Source organism: Halichoeres trimaculatus, unplaced genomic scaffold (assembly GCF_033239565.1).
Source record: "Halichoeres trimaculatus isolate MK-OKI-2021-1 unplaced genomic scaffold, fHalTri1.1 fHalTri1_scaffold_10, whole genome shotgun sequence".
NCBI lineage: Eukaryota > Metazoa > Chordata > Actinopteri > Labriformes > Labridae > Halichoeres > Halichoeres trimaculatus.
The window spans coordinates 24,328,323-24,344,543 of NW_027437187.1; the positions used below are offsets into that span (position 1 = coordinate 24,328,323).

Below are 16,221 nucleotides of genomic sequence, written 5' to 3' on the forward strand. Positions count from 1 at the left end.
GTCACATTTTAAATTCTATGTGTCAGAGAATAATTTTGCAATATAATCTGTAAAACAGTGATTTAAGCAAAATGTTAATATTGTGACACTTGAACTGAACAAACATTCATACATCATAAGGCCCTACTGTTTTGTCTACAAAGTTGTAAGTTGTTTTGTGCATATTTTAACTCATACTAGGTTTATGGAGCATTTCTCTAAATGTTGAAATAGAAGGCCAATACTTTTCATGTGCCCTTTCATAACAGTACTTTTCATGTACTGTTCTATGGCGATAATGAACATTTTCTGACTCAAAAATGGCAACTCCCTGTATATAATATTACATTAGCCAGTGCCAAAATATGTGTAACAAATATAGGTCAGGCCTAAATTCCGAATTTTAATTAACGCAGGATAGAAACATATAGAATTGTCTTTTGGCTTGATTTGAGCTCATCAACCATAACCTCAGCTCAGGTCAGGCTGGGTACAGTTTTGAGAGCTGCTAGACAGTGAGTCAATAGTGACCTCTAGTGTGTCTGTTGTGTGAGGTTAAAAAAAAAGTTGTTATTTTTATTGTTTTTTCCTCCCCTTGCATTTGTTCCTGTTTTTAGTCTGAATTATTCTGTTTGAGCTGTTAAATCTTATGTCCACATCATGTAGCAGTCGAGGGGTTAACTGATTAAAAAAAACAGTCTCGCACACGGACCATCGGTGTTAAATAATCGTGTCTCTGCCGGACAAGTGAACTATGAGCACTTTATTCTTGTTTAATGCATTGGATTCATAGCACCCATAAAAGGAAATTTTTTTCTTTAGTATTTTATTGCGAGTCCTCGCAGTATGCGCTAACAGTGCGCAAGAGCTATTCCAGGAAACGCTTTGGAAAACTGACAAGGGATTGCCAAATCATTTCCTTGCTTGGGAATGACGTCCCTGCAGCGCAGCTCGGTTATATTTAGAGCCTATATATAGTGGAGTCGCCCCCTAGGCTTTGTTGACTCTGCAGCAGGCAGCAGCGGGAGCTCACGAAACAGAGGAGATGTCCTGAATCTGACACCATGTGACCTAGATAGTGACCACAATGTTTTAATTAAATAAATATGTACTTATGAGTAGACATGACTGACGTTCAATGAGCTTTCATGTTAAAATCTTCTTATGTTTGCACACACACAGCTGCAGAGTGCCTATAGAAGACTGACCCAGGAGTAAATACATCTGAAGTAAATAATTAAAACACCTATAAGTACACCCAAACAGGACAATATGAGTTTATTACTGTCCTCATGACGTTACGATGTCGATAAATATGCCTCAAACAGCTTGAAATCCCCTGCTATGCTTTCTGGGTAAAGTGCGCCCCGGTATCCGCCCATATTCGCGTAAAGGAGGCCAACCTGAACAGCTAGGCCGGACGCTGGATCAAATGGAAAGTTCAATCGATTAATTTCCCCACTTATTCGCATATTCCCGCCTGCTTCTGAGACACAGCAGACCGACTTACATGCGGGCGCTTCGGTGTGAAATAGGAAATGCAGAGATCGTGTGAAAGCAGAGGATTATCAGCTTGACGTCTTTGGTCGCTACTTCGGACGCGGAACTCCACACTTGCTAAAAGGTAAAACAAATGGATAAGATTCAAACATGTGTGACGCCCTGGGGTTTTTATATTGCATTTTATTTCTAAGTAAGCAGATATGTCAGCATGTGTATTGTGTTATCAATGAACAGTTCTATTTTAGTGTTGATATCTATTTTCGGTAAAAGTGCAAACTACGCCCAATTGTGAACCCAACGCCTGGCCCTGCAATGCAGACCTTTGGGCTAGCCTGTCAATGGCGGCTCCTAAAACTGCACCTTTTCTCCTTTGAATGAATGATATCGACTTGGTTACAATACACGTCATGGACAATGCTGCAGTCAAATCATACTTTTACACTTCACTATTACGTTAGCATAAAGGGGTTAGTTAGCTTTTGGTTGAGGTTGTGAGCGACCTCCAGAGCTAAGCTACAAGCTAACAGCAGCCTGGTTATTTAAACAGTGCTCAGAGGGTCTCACACAACCAATCTGGCAACCCTGCGGTTACACGGCAGTGGATTTAAATCAAATTCCTCCCCATTTTTAAGCTCTAGCTGTATTTCCATGCGTGGACACAGCGGTACATGGACTCTGTTTTACCCTTAGCTAACTCACATAGATGACAACACAGTTATGTGCTGCTCTGGCAGTTGGTAAACGTAGATTTTCAGAGGTGTTTAACTTTATTTTTTGTGCTATAGTGAATAAAATGATGGATACATAAAGTCATCCAAATTGTGTGAACGTTTGGCAAAAAAAAAAATCCAATATCTCCTCCTATAAAAACAACATTTAAACAACTTCAATAGTTTCACACAGCAATTTGTACTGTCATGTTACATGTTAAATATTACATTGTTCTTTAACTTTACTGAGGCTTAAAAGTCACTTATTTTTGAACCATAATAAGCTGTAAATCTCAGTGACACCCCTCTCTGTGAGATTCCTTCACTTTTACTTCATTTAGTCATTCATAGGTAAATTTAGTGCCCCAGTATGCATAGTCATTGCAAGCTTGTTCTAGAGAGCTTACATTGTTGTCTGAGACATTATCTTTACTCTTTATCTGCAAACAGATAATATTTTCCCCTATTGTATAACAACTGCCACTCTGTAGTATGTGTGAATCACAGTCTGTTGGGTGTGACGTATAACATGATGATTTCAGCGAGCAATTTTAGAGTTGAGCTCTGTAAAAAGTGCAGTTAAAGTATACCTTTGTTGGCCAAATACCTATCAAACCACATTCTGGTTGTCTGTTTGTCTAGAAAAGGGAATGATAGTCAGTAGAGCTCCTCCCTGACTGCAGGCTGTGTGGAGCTGTGAGCAGTATGTACTGTAACTACTGAAAAGGCCAGCTGCCACTATTGATGGGTGCCGCTCCACAAAGCAGTCAGACAGCACAGAGCCTCCCAGTCGTCTGTCAGTTCTGGAGCCTTAATGTAATGTCATAGATTTCTGCCTGGGGATAGTTTCTGTTGTGTGGCTGCGGCTCAGAAAACACCACTGAGTGTGCTGCTGAATTTAGACATTTGATTACGGGGTATTTATAACTATGTTTTTCTCCTTTACCCCAATACATAACTATTTGTTATCAGAAAACTCTACATCATATTTTATTTGGCTTGATTTGCTAAACTTGTCTCTGACACAACTATATATTCATTATCTTTTAGACATTAGCATTGCTTTTATTTCTCAGTGAAAATCAAAATATTGTAGTTATTTTAGCAAGCATCAGACTAATTGTATAAAATCTCATATTCTTGTCACTCAGATGAGTTATTAGAATATTATTCAGACTTTTAGGACACAAATTACAATTTTTGTCAGGCTGCCAATCCTCCAGACTCTGCTGCTCTGATGTAAGTGTCATCTTGTCAGATAGAATGAAAAGTAGTAAATTAAGTTAGTTCACAAAATTACAGAAGTGTTTCATTAGATATATTAAAACTACACTTCTATTTTTATTTTCCTCAAATGCTTTGATGGTGCACTGAGTGAGCTATTGATGATGCCAAACGACTGTTTCTTTGAAAATAAAGGAGTATTGCCTTTTTTCTTCTGTGTCCTGCAGGTGAATCATGACAGAATATAAGCTTGTAGTGGTTGGAGCTGGAGGCGTTGGCAAGAGCGCACTTACAATTCAACTCATCCAGAATCATTTTGTGGATGAATATGACCCCACCATTGAGGTAAAGAAACTTTCTGTGTATGTCTGTCCTCAAGTCCATGTCTGTCCATGTTTTTTCTTTTTGTGTTTGTATTTTTGGTACAAGGTGAAACTCCCATGAAAAAGGAGTTGCAGCAGGTTCTTCTGGTTTAAGTCTTAAAAAGACACCAAACAGGTTTTTAACAACTTTCCATGTATGTCTGCCAGCATGCTGTCTCAGGGGGACAACCTATGTGGAGTGACGCAGTCAAAAGATGAGTCTATGGATGTGGTGCTGTTGCCAGTCTAGCCTCCTCAGAAGTGTAGTCAAATTTGGGGTAACACCTGAGCAAATAGCACTTACAGGAGGAGACTCCTTTTTGTTTTTGATCAGAGTAAATGCAGCCATCAGTTTGAATAAAGCTAAAGAGCTCTATCAGAGTGGAAATCAGGACTTTATCTGGATATTGGGTGATGCAGTATGATGCAGTTATAATACTGGAGTAATAATGGTATAGGAATTAATTAAAAGCATTCATGAGACAAGTTTCATCATAATCATCTCAGCACAAGCCTGCTTTAATAAATCAAGGGTAATACTCTTAGTTCTTTAAGAATTTCTTGTCATGCTACTTTATTATAATTCATTATGCTTCATTTGTTGTGCGAATGTATGTTTGATTGCAATGTTCTAACTTAGCCACGACTTGTTTTCCAAGAATGTCCCCCAGTCTTCAAAGTTTTGCATTCTATGCCATGACTTTTTAAGGTGCACTTTTTGTAAGAAATATTAAGAAAGTCATTAATTATAAAACTATATTGTCCATAACCTGGATTTAAGGTTATGGACAGTCTTCAAAGTTTTGCATTCTATGCCATGACTTTTCAAGGTGCACTTTTTGTAAGAAATATTAAGAAAGTCATTAATTATAAAACTATATTGTCCATAACCTGGATTTGGTGACTCAGTGCTCTTAACCCCAGAAATTTGACGCTCTCTGCCCCCCTTTACTTCCAGGACTCCTACCGAAAACAGGTCGTGATCGACGGGGAGACATGTCTGTTGGACATCCTGGACACTGCAGGTCAGGAAGAGTACAGCGCCATGAGGGATCAGTACATGAGGACAGGGGAGGGCTTCCTCTGTGTCTTTGCCATCAACAATACCAAGTCCTTTGAGGACATCCACCATTATAGGTGAGCTGAGAGGTTGCAGGTGTACCGTACTGATAAGATACTCTCCACAACCCAGGTTTGATTGTGGTCGAGAACTATCTGTTGCCCCTCTTCTAATACAGTCAGTTTTTTTTACTGTCGAATGTCCAACAGTTCATGAAAAGATATGAACTGATAAGGATTCTTTTTTATAAAGCTCTTTTTTTTGTTTCTACGCTATGACCCTTTGGTATGCTGGTATGCTATTTTAGTAGTCAAAGGGAAAAACTGTAGGCCAGCGATTTAATTAAACTTCATTATTTTTTTCAGGTGTGGGAATTAAAACTTGACTTGTGATTGATGTCATTGGCGCCCCCCAAGGGAAACATGAAGTAGTGACACAGTCAGGCTGGAAGGAAATACTGAAGAATTCCATTTCATTTTTACATTAGGATACTGAAATGACATCAGCAATAAGACATTTATGTTACATAATTCTGATAAGATAGATAAATAGACTTTTATTGTCATTTGAAAATATATGCCAGTATTTTTTATGAGCAAATATGCTCCCTTTTTTACTTTGAAATTACCTCAAAATGGTAAAATCTAGGTCAAAGTTGTCATGTTGAGATTAAAAGAATCAAAACATCAGCTAATCAACATATCACTGATGCTTAATAAAGAAATATTCTGGTGTTTTCGTAAAATACAATCTAATCCTACAAACAGAAAAAATCTGAACTGTTTCCGCAAATGTCCTGTTAGGAACTTTCTCATGTCTCAATGATGAAGGCTGTTTTTTTGATACTTCAGAGAGAAGCTAAAGAGTTTGAGTTGATATTCAATTGAATGAAATCCCTGTTGTGTTTGTGTGTCCAGAGAACAGATAAAGCGGGTGAAGGACTCTGAGGATGTCCCCATGGTGCTGGTGGGGAACAAGTGTGACCTCCCGTCCCGAACAGTGGACACCAAGCAGGCTCAGGACTTAGCACGCAGCTACGGCATTCCCTTTATCGAAACCTCAGCCAAAACCAGACAGGTGAGAGTTCTGAAAGAGCCGGCAATGCCTTCCATACTCGAATCAGCTTAACTTTTCAGTTTACTGCTGTACTGCTACTCGGGTACTCACAGCAGGTCTGAGGGGCATGGCCGACAGTGAGAAGCTGCATGTGGTCTCGAGGGTGTTTGCTTAATGGACACAGTAGCCTCTCCACAAATTTCACTCAGAAAAATCAAGTTAACTAATGAAAAGCTCATGGCTACTTTGATAAGTGTCTTTACTGGGTCTTGAATTCCTGGCACTAGAAGTTTCAGTCCTGAGTTGTGTGGTGCTGTTGATTTGTGTCGCATCTAGTGGCTTGAATGTTTTGGTTTTAATCATGCTGCAAGAAAATGTTTCCGGCAACGTGCTGCCCATCATTAAATCTCTTTTGGCTAATTGAATTTTTTATTTATTGGTGATAATGGAATCAATGCATGACACTCTGTCAGGGGTATATGAAATTATGTCCTCATTAGGGCCATCCTCAGAGGATCCTGCACTGTAAATCAGTTAATGTGTGTCGAGGAGTTTGCATGAAAGGACAATCTGTCGGTAATCACTCAGCGGGCTGGATGATTCTGCTTCCTGGCTACTGTGACTGGGTGCTGGAAGATTTGCAGTGGGGTTTAAAATGGTGTTTGTTGTGAGCATGGCCTCATGTCTGGCTGACAAAGTGATCTGTAAACACATCTTTCCTGGTCTTTCTGACCTGAGGTGAATTACGACTCCTTCTGGTGTAGGGGAAATAATGACACGGTGATTGATTTCTTACAGCTCTGTTCACCTTCTTTATTTTCTACCCGAGTGTTTCTCGCGCTGTGATGCTGCTTTTGGAAGAGCAACTGTCTCTTGCATTCACAGCCTTGGAGTTTTCCCTAAATCTAAGTAAATTAAAACTTGCCCAAACACAGGGAGGTGCTAAATTAAACTATACTAATAAAACCCAGATTCCAAAAACGTTGGGACATTAATTTTAATTTGTTTTGTGATGCACCAAATGTTTTCGGTGACAGTTGGGACTGCAGGGAGGTCTTCCAACTACAGAACCATGCTGTTCTAGTACATGCACATGGTGGTCTGGCATTATCTTGAAATATGCATGGTCTTCCCTGAAAAAGTAATCGTCTGAACGACCACATGTTTCTCCAGAAGCTGAATTTATCACAAAAAGTGAAGAAATCAATGTTTGGTTGATCATTTCTTGTTGTATCAGTGCTTTTTAGCTTTAAATCTTACAATGTTTGAAAGCCTGTTTTTTTTTTCCCTTTTGGATGGTGCAACGTTTTTAAGGAGCATGCATTTGTGGGATGAGTAGCAGAGCAGAGTATGCGGGCCATTTATGCTGCTCAGCATAAACTGTGTCTTTACAGATTTATAAAGCCCCGTTTCCTCCAAGCGATCCAGTTCGGTTCCCCTCGGCATGGCACGCATTTTATGGCGGTTCCACTGACAAATCCCAGGGTAGACCCCCAAATAGCCAAGACAAGCGGTCCCACTTTTTAGGACCCTTCTGTAGGGGTGCCAGACTAAACCGATTCGATCAGACTGCAACACTGCAGTCGTTGATGGGTCGAAAGAATCCGTGCACAGCACACAGACTTCTTTGAAACAAAACTTGATTGTGCTTTGTTAGAAAGAGCCACGTGGGAATTACAAAGACGGTGAATTTCTGGATGTCTTCCATCGTTGCTCTTCCTTTACTGTGTTGCATTTTTCTTCTTTGTTGGATTTATTAGCGGGGTACACTGTGTCGCACTGCTATGGCGTCATACTATGATTTAACTGATGCGGCTATCGACATCCAGCTTATACGCCGCCTACCATGAGGGGGCTCAGTTGGCTGTGGAAATGCAAATCGTACCGCTCTAAACCAAACTGCTTGGTGGAAACGGGGCTATAGATAGATGCCAGAGGACACTTTTCCACTTAGCGTCAGACCCTTTCATACAATGGAAGTGATTCTAAGCCCAGGCTGTAATTTCCATTACAGTCATGCCTGTTCGTAATGCAGGGCTGTCTGTAAATTAACCTTTTTAGTTCAGAGATGATCCTCCAGCATCACTCAACTTTATCAGTGTTTTGACCCAATCCCAACTTTTTGGGAAGTTGTTGCTGGCATCAAATTTAAAATGTGCATTTTCTGTTAAGTTTCAATGTTTGACTTTCTTTGCAATGTTTTCAGTGAAAAAAAGACTCAAATGATCAACCATCAAAGTTTTTTTTTCATAAACATTTTATACTGTGTGTCCCAACTTCTTTGGAACTGTGGTTGCACCTCTTTAGATGAAGATAGCCTGTTCAAACTTTTTTCTTTAGTTTTTACTTTTTTAAGGTATTTTATCAATAAAATTATTTATTTTTAAGTAACATGTAGTACCAAATGTTAAACTTGAATATTAAATGACTTCAAAAGGACACTGAATCAAGGTCCATCAAAGGTTAGAATGTTTAAAAAAAGTTGTGGTAAGCTGTGATTTAATGACTGTTTGGAAAATAGTTTTTTCAGTGTTTTTTTTCAGTAAAATTAACTTGTCAGGCTAGAATTTACTGGTTATGCTACAACTCCTCCTCTTTGAGAGGAGGAAAATGATCAACCTTTTGAACATATACAGGAGTTAAATGCCAGGTGTTATCATAAGGATGGATATTGGTTTGAGTTTATTTTGAAGATAAGTCTTGTCAAACAGGTAGGCTCACCTTAAAACTGAGCTTTTCTTTGCTCCATTGTATCTGTAAGCTGTAACACATGCACCCATACAGTTTGTCCCCCCGTGTTCCTCAACATTGAGGGAAGTTCTGTCTCACACTGCAGAGAGTGGAGGATGCCTTTTACACTCTGGTACGGGAGATCAGGCTGTACCGGCTCAATAAGCTCAGCAAAGAAGAAAAGACTCCGCGCTGTGTCAAGCTTAAAAAGTGTGTTGTGATGTGAAAGGGGTAAGTGTATGCAGCCATGCGCCAACCAGCTCCGTGCGTCTTTGTGTGTGTTGTTGGGGGACCGTGGAGGAGACACAGGGCTGGTGCTTTATGGATCTGAGAGCCTAACCTGCTGGTTTCTATGGGGGCTTGGGGTGGAGCTCTAACAGGAAGCTGACACCACTGATGATTTCTTCTTTTTTCATTGACTGTGTATCGTGGCTGATTATTATCAAAGGCTGTTTTCACACTGGGTCTGTAATTTAAGACTGTGTTTGGATTTGATTACCCTCCTTTCCCGAAGCCAATGATGAGAGTGCACTCTAAATATCAGGAAAAATGGAGACAATAACAAATCTTTTGAACAGGACGGAGGCTTTGAAATAAAAGAAATTTGCAGCATCTCCTTGCTGCTCTTTAAAAAAAATACTTAGAGTAGGAATAAAGAGTTAAAGTCATAAATTACATATCATAATTCGAAGGCATCAAGTCTTCATTCAGACAAAACAACCAGTGTGAATACTTCCTAAATCTGCTGAAATCTATATGACAAGGTTTTTGGGGGGGCTGGTGGGGCAATGTGTGTGATTTAAGGAGATTACTGTGAATCTGGGACCAAATCATGGGCTGGATTGTTTCACATGAGGATGTGGTCTAAGAAACAGGCAATCTGTAAGTGTGTTTGTGGGAGCTTTTTCTTCTGCTCACACGTCTCAGATCTTTTCTTTCCTGCTCTTTTTGTCACAGCCTGAATTGTCCTCAGGCTCTTTACTCTGAGGATCATTGTCACATTTATGGCACTATACAACCTGTTGTAGTGCTCAGGTACTCACCTTAGTGAAGCATAAACAAACAGCAGCTGCCTTCACATGGAGCCTTTTATTCACTTGGAATCAGAATACAAGCTCAGCAAGAATATAAAAGCTTCATTTAAGCACCACCACCGGAAAAAAAAATTGGCCTGTACAAAAGGAAAAATGAGTTTGGAGGATTTAAACCTTTTTACAAACAGTTTCAAATTAGTAAAGGTTTTTGGAAGAAGATTCAATTGGCGTAGTAACTAAAAGCAAAGCTGCTCACCTGAGAAAGATGTGTCACTCCTTTTTGATTTGTTGCTCAGAAGAGCCTCTACTCTCCGCTTTGTGCGTCTTTCTCAGGGAAACCTCTTCAGTCAGTTTGTTTGTTGGTTTAAAGAGACTGAACAGAAGGCGAGCCTTCTGCTGAGTAACACTGTTAGAAGAATATTTTCATTAAACTGTCGCCTCAGTACTAACACCAGTAAACAGGTGTACTTGCCAAGTGCTCAGTGGAGGTTCAATCTTTTTAAATGGTTAACTTGTGCCTGCAGTGTGCACACAATAACAGACTTCCTTTATGAGGGACACAGAGGAGAGGAGTTCAGATTGATTTTATTAAGAGGGATGAAAACAGCTCATGAATGCAGCTATTGCCAATTCTTATCACTCACGTTTACATGCAGTCAGTAACCCTTTCATATTCGGAATATTAGCAATTTACCGGTTGCGCACAGCCATGAAAACACCGTTAACCCTCTTTGAAAAACAAAAATATGCTCGTAATCTGTTTTTTAAAATGTGAAAATCACTCCTGTGTTACTCTTTGTCTAACATGAATATTGGTCATGTAAACGCATGTTGGGACATCCCCATCGAAAGGAACATTAATTTGTGTTCTGCGCATGTTCTGTTTGCAAGGAATCTTGGTCTTGTGAGCACATGTAGTACTATCTGCAAATGAAGTCGACTGCTACCTGCTCCAGGTGGTCCATTTTTCGCCGTGCTGCCAATGTTGTTGTGTTGCTGCTATTGCTATAGATACTGGCAGAAGAAGCGGAAATGACCTACACTGCGTCACAACCATCTCCGTGCGTTTAGATGTTGTCCGTGCATTGCTGTTTTGATTGGGATACCACGTAAACAGGAATAACCCGGTTTGCTCACGCATATAAACAGATTATCCTGAATCTTTCAGAAACCGGAATATTGACCTTAACCTGAATATTGACTGCATGTAAACGTAGCTATTGACAGTCATGCTGATTTCCTCCTAAAGTTTGGGAACTTTGGTGTCTTCAGCCAATAAAATCACCTACACTCTGATTCATGCCATGAAAATGTCATTTCACGAAAAACTGAGGGAAAATGGCCTTTGACAACAATGTTAACTCAATTGTTTGAAATTGATGCCATTCCTAAAATTGAAAAAGGAACAAACATTTTTAAAAAGTTAAGTTGATAGAAAAGGTCAAGGCATGCTGGTTTTTACTTGTCCTAATTAGAGTTTCACCTGAATCAAGGATTCTTGAAATGGGTTCTGGTTTTTTTTTTTTTTAAATGTGTTTGTGTGTATCTTTATTTTTTTCCCAATGACTGCTGGTATTCTGGCGTTATTATGACAGCCTTTATCAATAATAATGCAATCTTTATGTTTTCTTCTTTTTCCAGGGCGTTGACGATGCCTTTTATACATTAGTGCGAGAAATCCGGAAGCATAAGGAGAAGATGAGCAAGGAGGGCAAAAAGAAGAAAAAGAAGTCCAAGACAAAGTGTACACTTATGTGAATACTGACCCCTTTTCCAGACAGACTAAGAAAAAAAAAAAACTATGTTGAACAATTACAGTAATACATTTTGTACAATACACTAAATTATTAGCCTTTTTCTCAGTACCCACTATACTGAATACTAAACCTGACCTGACTTTTCTGCCTTTCTGTTGTTTGCTACGTGGACACCAATAAGCTTTATTTTCAGTTCAGTGCCAGTTTCCCACGTGTTGGTCCGACAGCCATGGTGATGATGACGATTGGATAATCTGATGCAACAACAAAGCTGTGACAATATCTAAGCACAGCTCGTGTTTGACTAATTATTCAATTAAAAAAAGGTTTTTCATTGTTTTTTTCCCACCTCTACTTAAAAGATCATGACCTGTAAACACTCTGTCATGATCCTTTAAGTTTGGGATGCCAAAGAACTACTTCTCATCCTGATTTAGATCAGAGAAAAGGACCAACACTTAGCCAGATGAGATCCAAATGTCCCAGCCACTGTGTAATGTCCCTGTCTCTCTATGACCTCTTGGTATTACTTAGTTATGTCACTGATATAAGTATGCATGCAAACTCCTACTCTTCTCCCGATGTGTTAACACCCTAATTAGCTCTGAATTAATTTGTCAATGCTTTGTACTGTGTGGGGAGTGATTTCTTGCCTACATGAGACTTTTGTTTGTGTCTTTTCTTTTTGCATGCATTGTGTCCTAGTTGACATGGGTTGCAAAAAAAAAAAACCCTGCCTCTGGTAAAGTTAAAAATAAGGAACTCTGAACCAAGTTAAGAAAATAGTTGTTTTAGGGTTATAGGAAGTTATTAGGACTTGCTTTTGTGTGGAGGAAATTGGCTTCTTGTGATGAATCGATGACTAATTCAGAAATCCAGATGATACATGTAGTTGTAATAACCCAATGGGACTAGCAGCCAGGTTTTGTGTTAACTAGAATCATTAAATGTAGCAGGGATTGATGCCAAGTCACAACTGTATTCCCAACCTCTATTTAAACCACACCGCTCATGTCTCAGGCATATTTTTATGACAAGGCTTGACTGCAGGATGGTTTTGCTCCATCCTGACAATAACTGTTTTATCGCCTGTTGATACAAGAACACATCCCCCTGAGAAAGGTGATCATATTTCGTACAACCTTTTATCAGCTTAGTATTAATGCTGTTTGAAATGAATACTTCTGCAGTAGCTCGCCACATATGTCGCGTCCTGCCCAGTTTCTGAGCTCTTGACTGTTTGCTTATGACTGGTTAACAGAGAGCATCTTTAAGCAGCTCTCTGTAGTCTTTCTCTTGGTGTGGTGTCGCAGAGGTTGTTTTTAAAATTTTCAGATTCTTTCTTTCAGTATGCTTTTGAAAGACTTTTCCAGATTAACTTCCTAAAGTGTTGAAATAGTTTGGTGGGCTGCCTTTTAACAGAGATGATTGTCCAGCAAAAACTAATTTGTCACTCTCACTCACAAAGCTTGTTTATCCAGGTGATGGAACTGGAACTGATGTGTGTAAATGAGGCAGTAATTGCCATTAAATTGGTTTTAGAAAAACTATCTGAATACATTAAAAAAACAGCGTTTTGTTCCTCCATGGGTTCACTGATACTTCACCTTATCCATCATGTTCACAAGCTGTGCCCCAGGGGATTTTTTATTTGCCTTTTATGTTTGCATTAGGTGCTACTTTTAGACAGTAGGAAGACCCGAGACAACATTGACGTAATCCTGTGTGTGCTTAAAAATGCACAAAATGCTGTCTTAAGGAAGCAATGTTGTTGATGCAGAAAATCCAGATATGACATTTTTTGCTCTGAGGATAAATGAATTTTGACCCAGTTTTATTATTACCTCTTTTTTTCATGAAGTAGATGATAACTGTTAATGCGGTTTTGATTATGGAACCCTCTTTGTTAAAAAAATTGTCTCAAAAGTAGATTTACTGAAATGTTTGAAATGTTCCTCTTCCTTTTTTTGCGTGCCAACAGCTGATTTCTGAAATGTATCATTTATACCTGGATCATATTTTAACAACCTTTGTATAGTTGTGATACTGAAAGGTGCATATTTTGTAAATTGTGCTTCATTATGTCGGTGTGTCTAATTGAATGTTGCTTTAATGGAGGTCCCCTCCACTCTGTGTATGTGACTAGAGAGTGTGTCTGGGTCCAGGTCGAGGGAAGTGAATGAATGACCACTTTACAGCACACCTGTTGTGGCCGGTGTAGAGTGGTGATCTGATCTCAAATGAGTCTATTTTTTGCCATGAATCTCACCACTCCTATTTAATGTGTAATAAAGAACAAAGAAAAGAGGAAGCTCACTTTGTCTTTCTTACATCGTCTGTTGTCTCAAGACCTGAATGGGTTCATCATGTCATATGTGTGCTTGCTCTGGTAGCTGCTGAGAACAACATAATGAATCTAAAAGTAAGGAAATGAATGAACATGCCAGAAAGGCGCAAGGTGTTGCTGCTTTCTTTTTCTTTCTTCAGATGAAGCTCATTCCCTCAATATCCAGCAGATGGCACTGTTCACTCACTGGCAGGCCCAACGTTTAGGTCAATACAAAGTGTAAGCAGGCTTTCCAGCAGCTGCACACACCCTGGCACAAAGTGAGCCCTGACTCAGCTGTTAAAAGTTGTGTCCTTTACCCAGAACTAAAAACAGGCCTAAATCTGCTTGTTTAAGAGAAGAACAAAAGGAAATTTTCATCAGCACAAATATTTTATCACTTTTTTAGGTTATAGTCAACCCATGAGATGAGCCAAAACTGTCTGATTCCTTATCAATGTATATGTGTACAAAAAGCTAAAATTTATGGTAACACCACTGGTTAGGAAAAAAGTGGCATTATTTTGGAATTACATGAATCACAGTGAATCACTCCTCCTCTTCCTGTCTGAGAAATAAAAATACAAGATTGCAAAGACAGGGAAAGTCTCAGGTTAGTTAAGATATATGAGTCATTTAGATGTTTTCTTTTTTAATTTGTATTTTGGTTACCCTTTAGGCTTTTGGAGCTTTAGCTTGAAACGCTGAAATCTCAACAGTAGCAGAAATACAAGAGAGCAAAGCTATTTGAGAGACAAGTTAGGCTTAAACATGCAATGTATACTGTAGTATTCAGACCGGCTATGATGCCATCAGCTAGCGAAGAGTATTTTTTATTATTTTTTATTTTTTTGACAAAGTCATTGCATCCTTGTTCTTTTTCTTGCCAATATTCTGAAATGAAACACAAGCTTTGTCTTGAAATGTAGCAGGTATGGCTAGAATATCGGATAAATCATACAAAAATAAAGCTCATAGTCAGATAGTCACAATTGCACCTCAGTTTGAATAGAACATTAGTTATAAGAAATACTTCACAGAAATGCAAACACTTTAATTTTATGCATCATTGCTTTATCGTTTTCATTCAGGCACCTTGTTCCCTGAGCATGTTCTTGAGCAGAGACTTAACACAGGTTTGACATCCCTCAGGCTCTTGCATCAGAGGGTAAAACTGTGCCTTTAATCTTTAGAAGATGCTGCAGAATTACTCAGGGAACATTTTCAGTTTATTGCTGCAACATTGGTTCCTAAGGTCCCTAACTTCTTCCCTCCATCAACACCATAAAGATCCAGCTGATTTTGGCTCCGATGTCAGTAAAACTGCAGGGTTGGGTATCAGGTGAACAGTGCCATTAAAGGAACTTTTCTTTGACACTGCTCATTGCAGGTGTTAATGACCAGCTTAAGAGTCATTTTGATTTTCTACTTCTTAGAGTCAAAGTTTTATTCTTCTTTTACAGTAATATTTTCTGAACACTGACAAAGTTTTATTTCTGTTTCCAAATCTTCTCAAGCTTGTTTAGTTGTGTTTAGTATTCAAATACAACACAAAATTCTCCATGCAGAGGTAATATATAACTTTGAATGAGAAGCCAAAAGTGTTTCTGCAAAGCAGCACCTGAATACTAATATCAGCCTGTAAACTTAAAAGTTCTCCTCACTTCCAGATTTATGTGCAAATTCCAGTTTCCACTTCCTGCATGCAAATAAACATAAGAAAAAAAAAAGCAGATATGTGTGTTTTTTTTGTTTTCTGAAGTGCCTGTGGTATAAACTGCTGGCTGCAGTCAAATTATGACCCTTCTGTCAAGCAAAGCAAGAATCTTATTCATTGAAATTGCTTTTTATAAGGATTAATTTTGATATTCAGTCTGTTTGTTTCTAAAGCATCTGTCTTGAACAGCAGCTATCACAAAAAAAGGAGAAAAAAGCAATTTACCAGCAGCAGATAAAGATAATGATACAGGCAAGAAAATGAAACACCCTCTAAGGCTGGAATTGTCTATTATGAAACCATAACGGGGCTTATTGCTCCTTAAACATGAGCCTGGTTTCTCATTCTTTTAATTTACCTGACCATTGAATATGGCACTAAAACCTTTGACTGAGGCTGTCTGCATTTTACCCGCTTCTTTCTGTCGTTTATGAGCAAAACCATACTGAACCAGAGACAATGTAAAAAAAATACAAAACAAAACAAAATATTTGTGTATGTTATCTAGCTGATAGTATTCCTTGGGTCCACACATCTCTCTATTGGCCCAGGTTTATATAAAGTCTTTAAAGCTCAGATTTTCTGTCATTGTGACAGAGGTCCGCTGGTTTCTCTGTGCAGGATTGGTTGTTAGAGGATGTGCTTGTTTAGTCAGATTCTATGAAGGGAAATGTCATGTAGCATCAAAGATGAGATATTTTCCTTTGCGCATTTCTAAGAAATAAATGCCTGCTACATCATGGCCAGAGACAGTGTACAAGCC

The 16,221-nt window shown here is 38.9% G+C and overlaps 1 protein-coding gene across 1 annotated transcript; it reads left to right on the top strand.

The window, feature by feature from the left end:
* Positions 1 to 1,336: 1,336 nt before the first annotated feature.
* Positions 1,337 to 13,726, top strand: kras (v-Ki-ras2 Kirsten rat sarcoma viral oncogene homolog). Its single transcript, XM_074677068.1, has 5 exons — positions 1,337 to 1,603; positions 3,644 to 3,761; positions 4,737 to 4,915; positions 5,756 to 5,915; positions 11,300 to 13,726. Exons 2-5 carry the CDS (start codon positions 3,651 to 3,653, stop codon positions 11,414 to 11,416), a joined length of 567 nt encoding a protein of 188 aa, XP_074533169.1. The 5' UTR covers positions 1,337 to 1,603; positions 3,644 to 3,650; the 3' UTR covers positions 11,417 to 13,726.
* Positions 13,727 to 16,221: the final 2,495 nt, after the last annotated feature.

Bases quoted from the DNA above. Each gene is read 5' to 3' on its own strand.
- kras (XM_074677068.1), top strand. From the start codon at position 3,651: ATGACAGAATATAAGCTTGTAGTGGTTGGAGCTGGAGGCGTTGGCAAG. The intron at 3,762-4,736 runs GTAAAGAAACTT...CTTTACTTCCAG, and splicing joins AATATGACCCCACCATTGAG to GACTCCTACCGAAAACAGGT. The intron at 4,916-5,755 runs GTGAGCTGAGAG...TTGTGTGTCCAG, and splicing joins GAGGACATCCACCATTATAG to AGAACAGATAAAGCGGGTGA.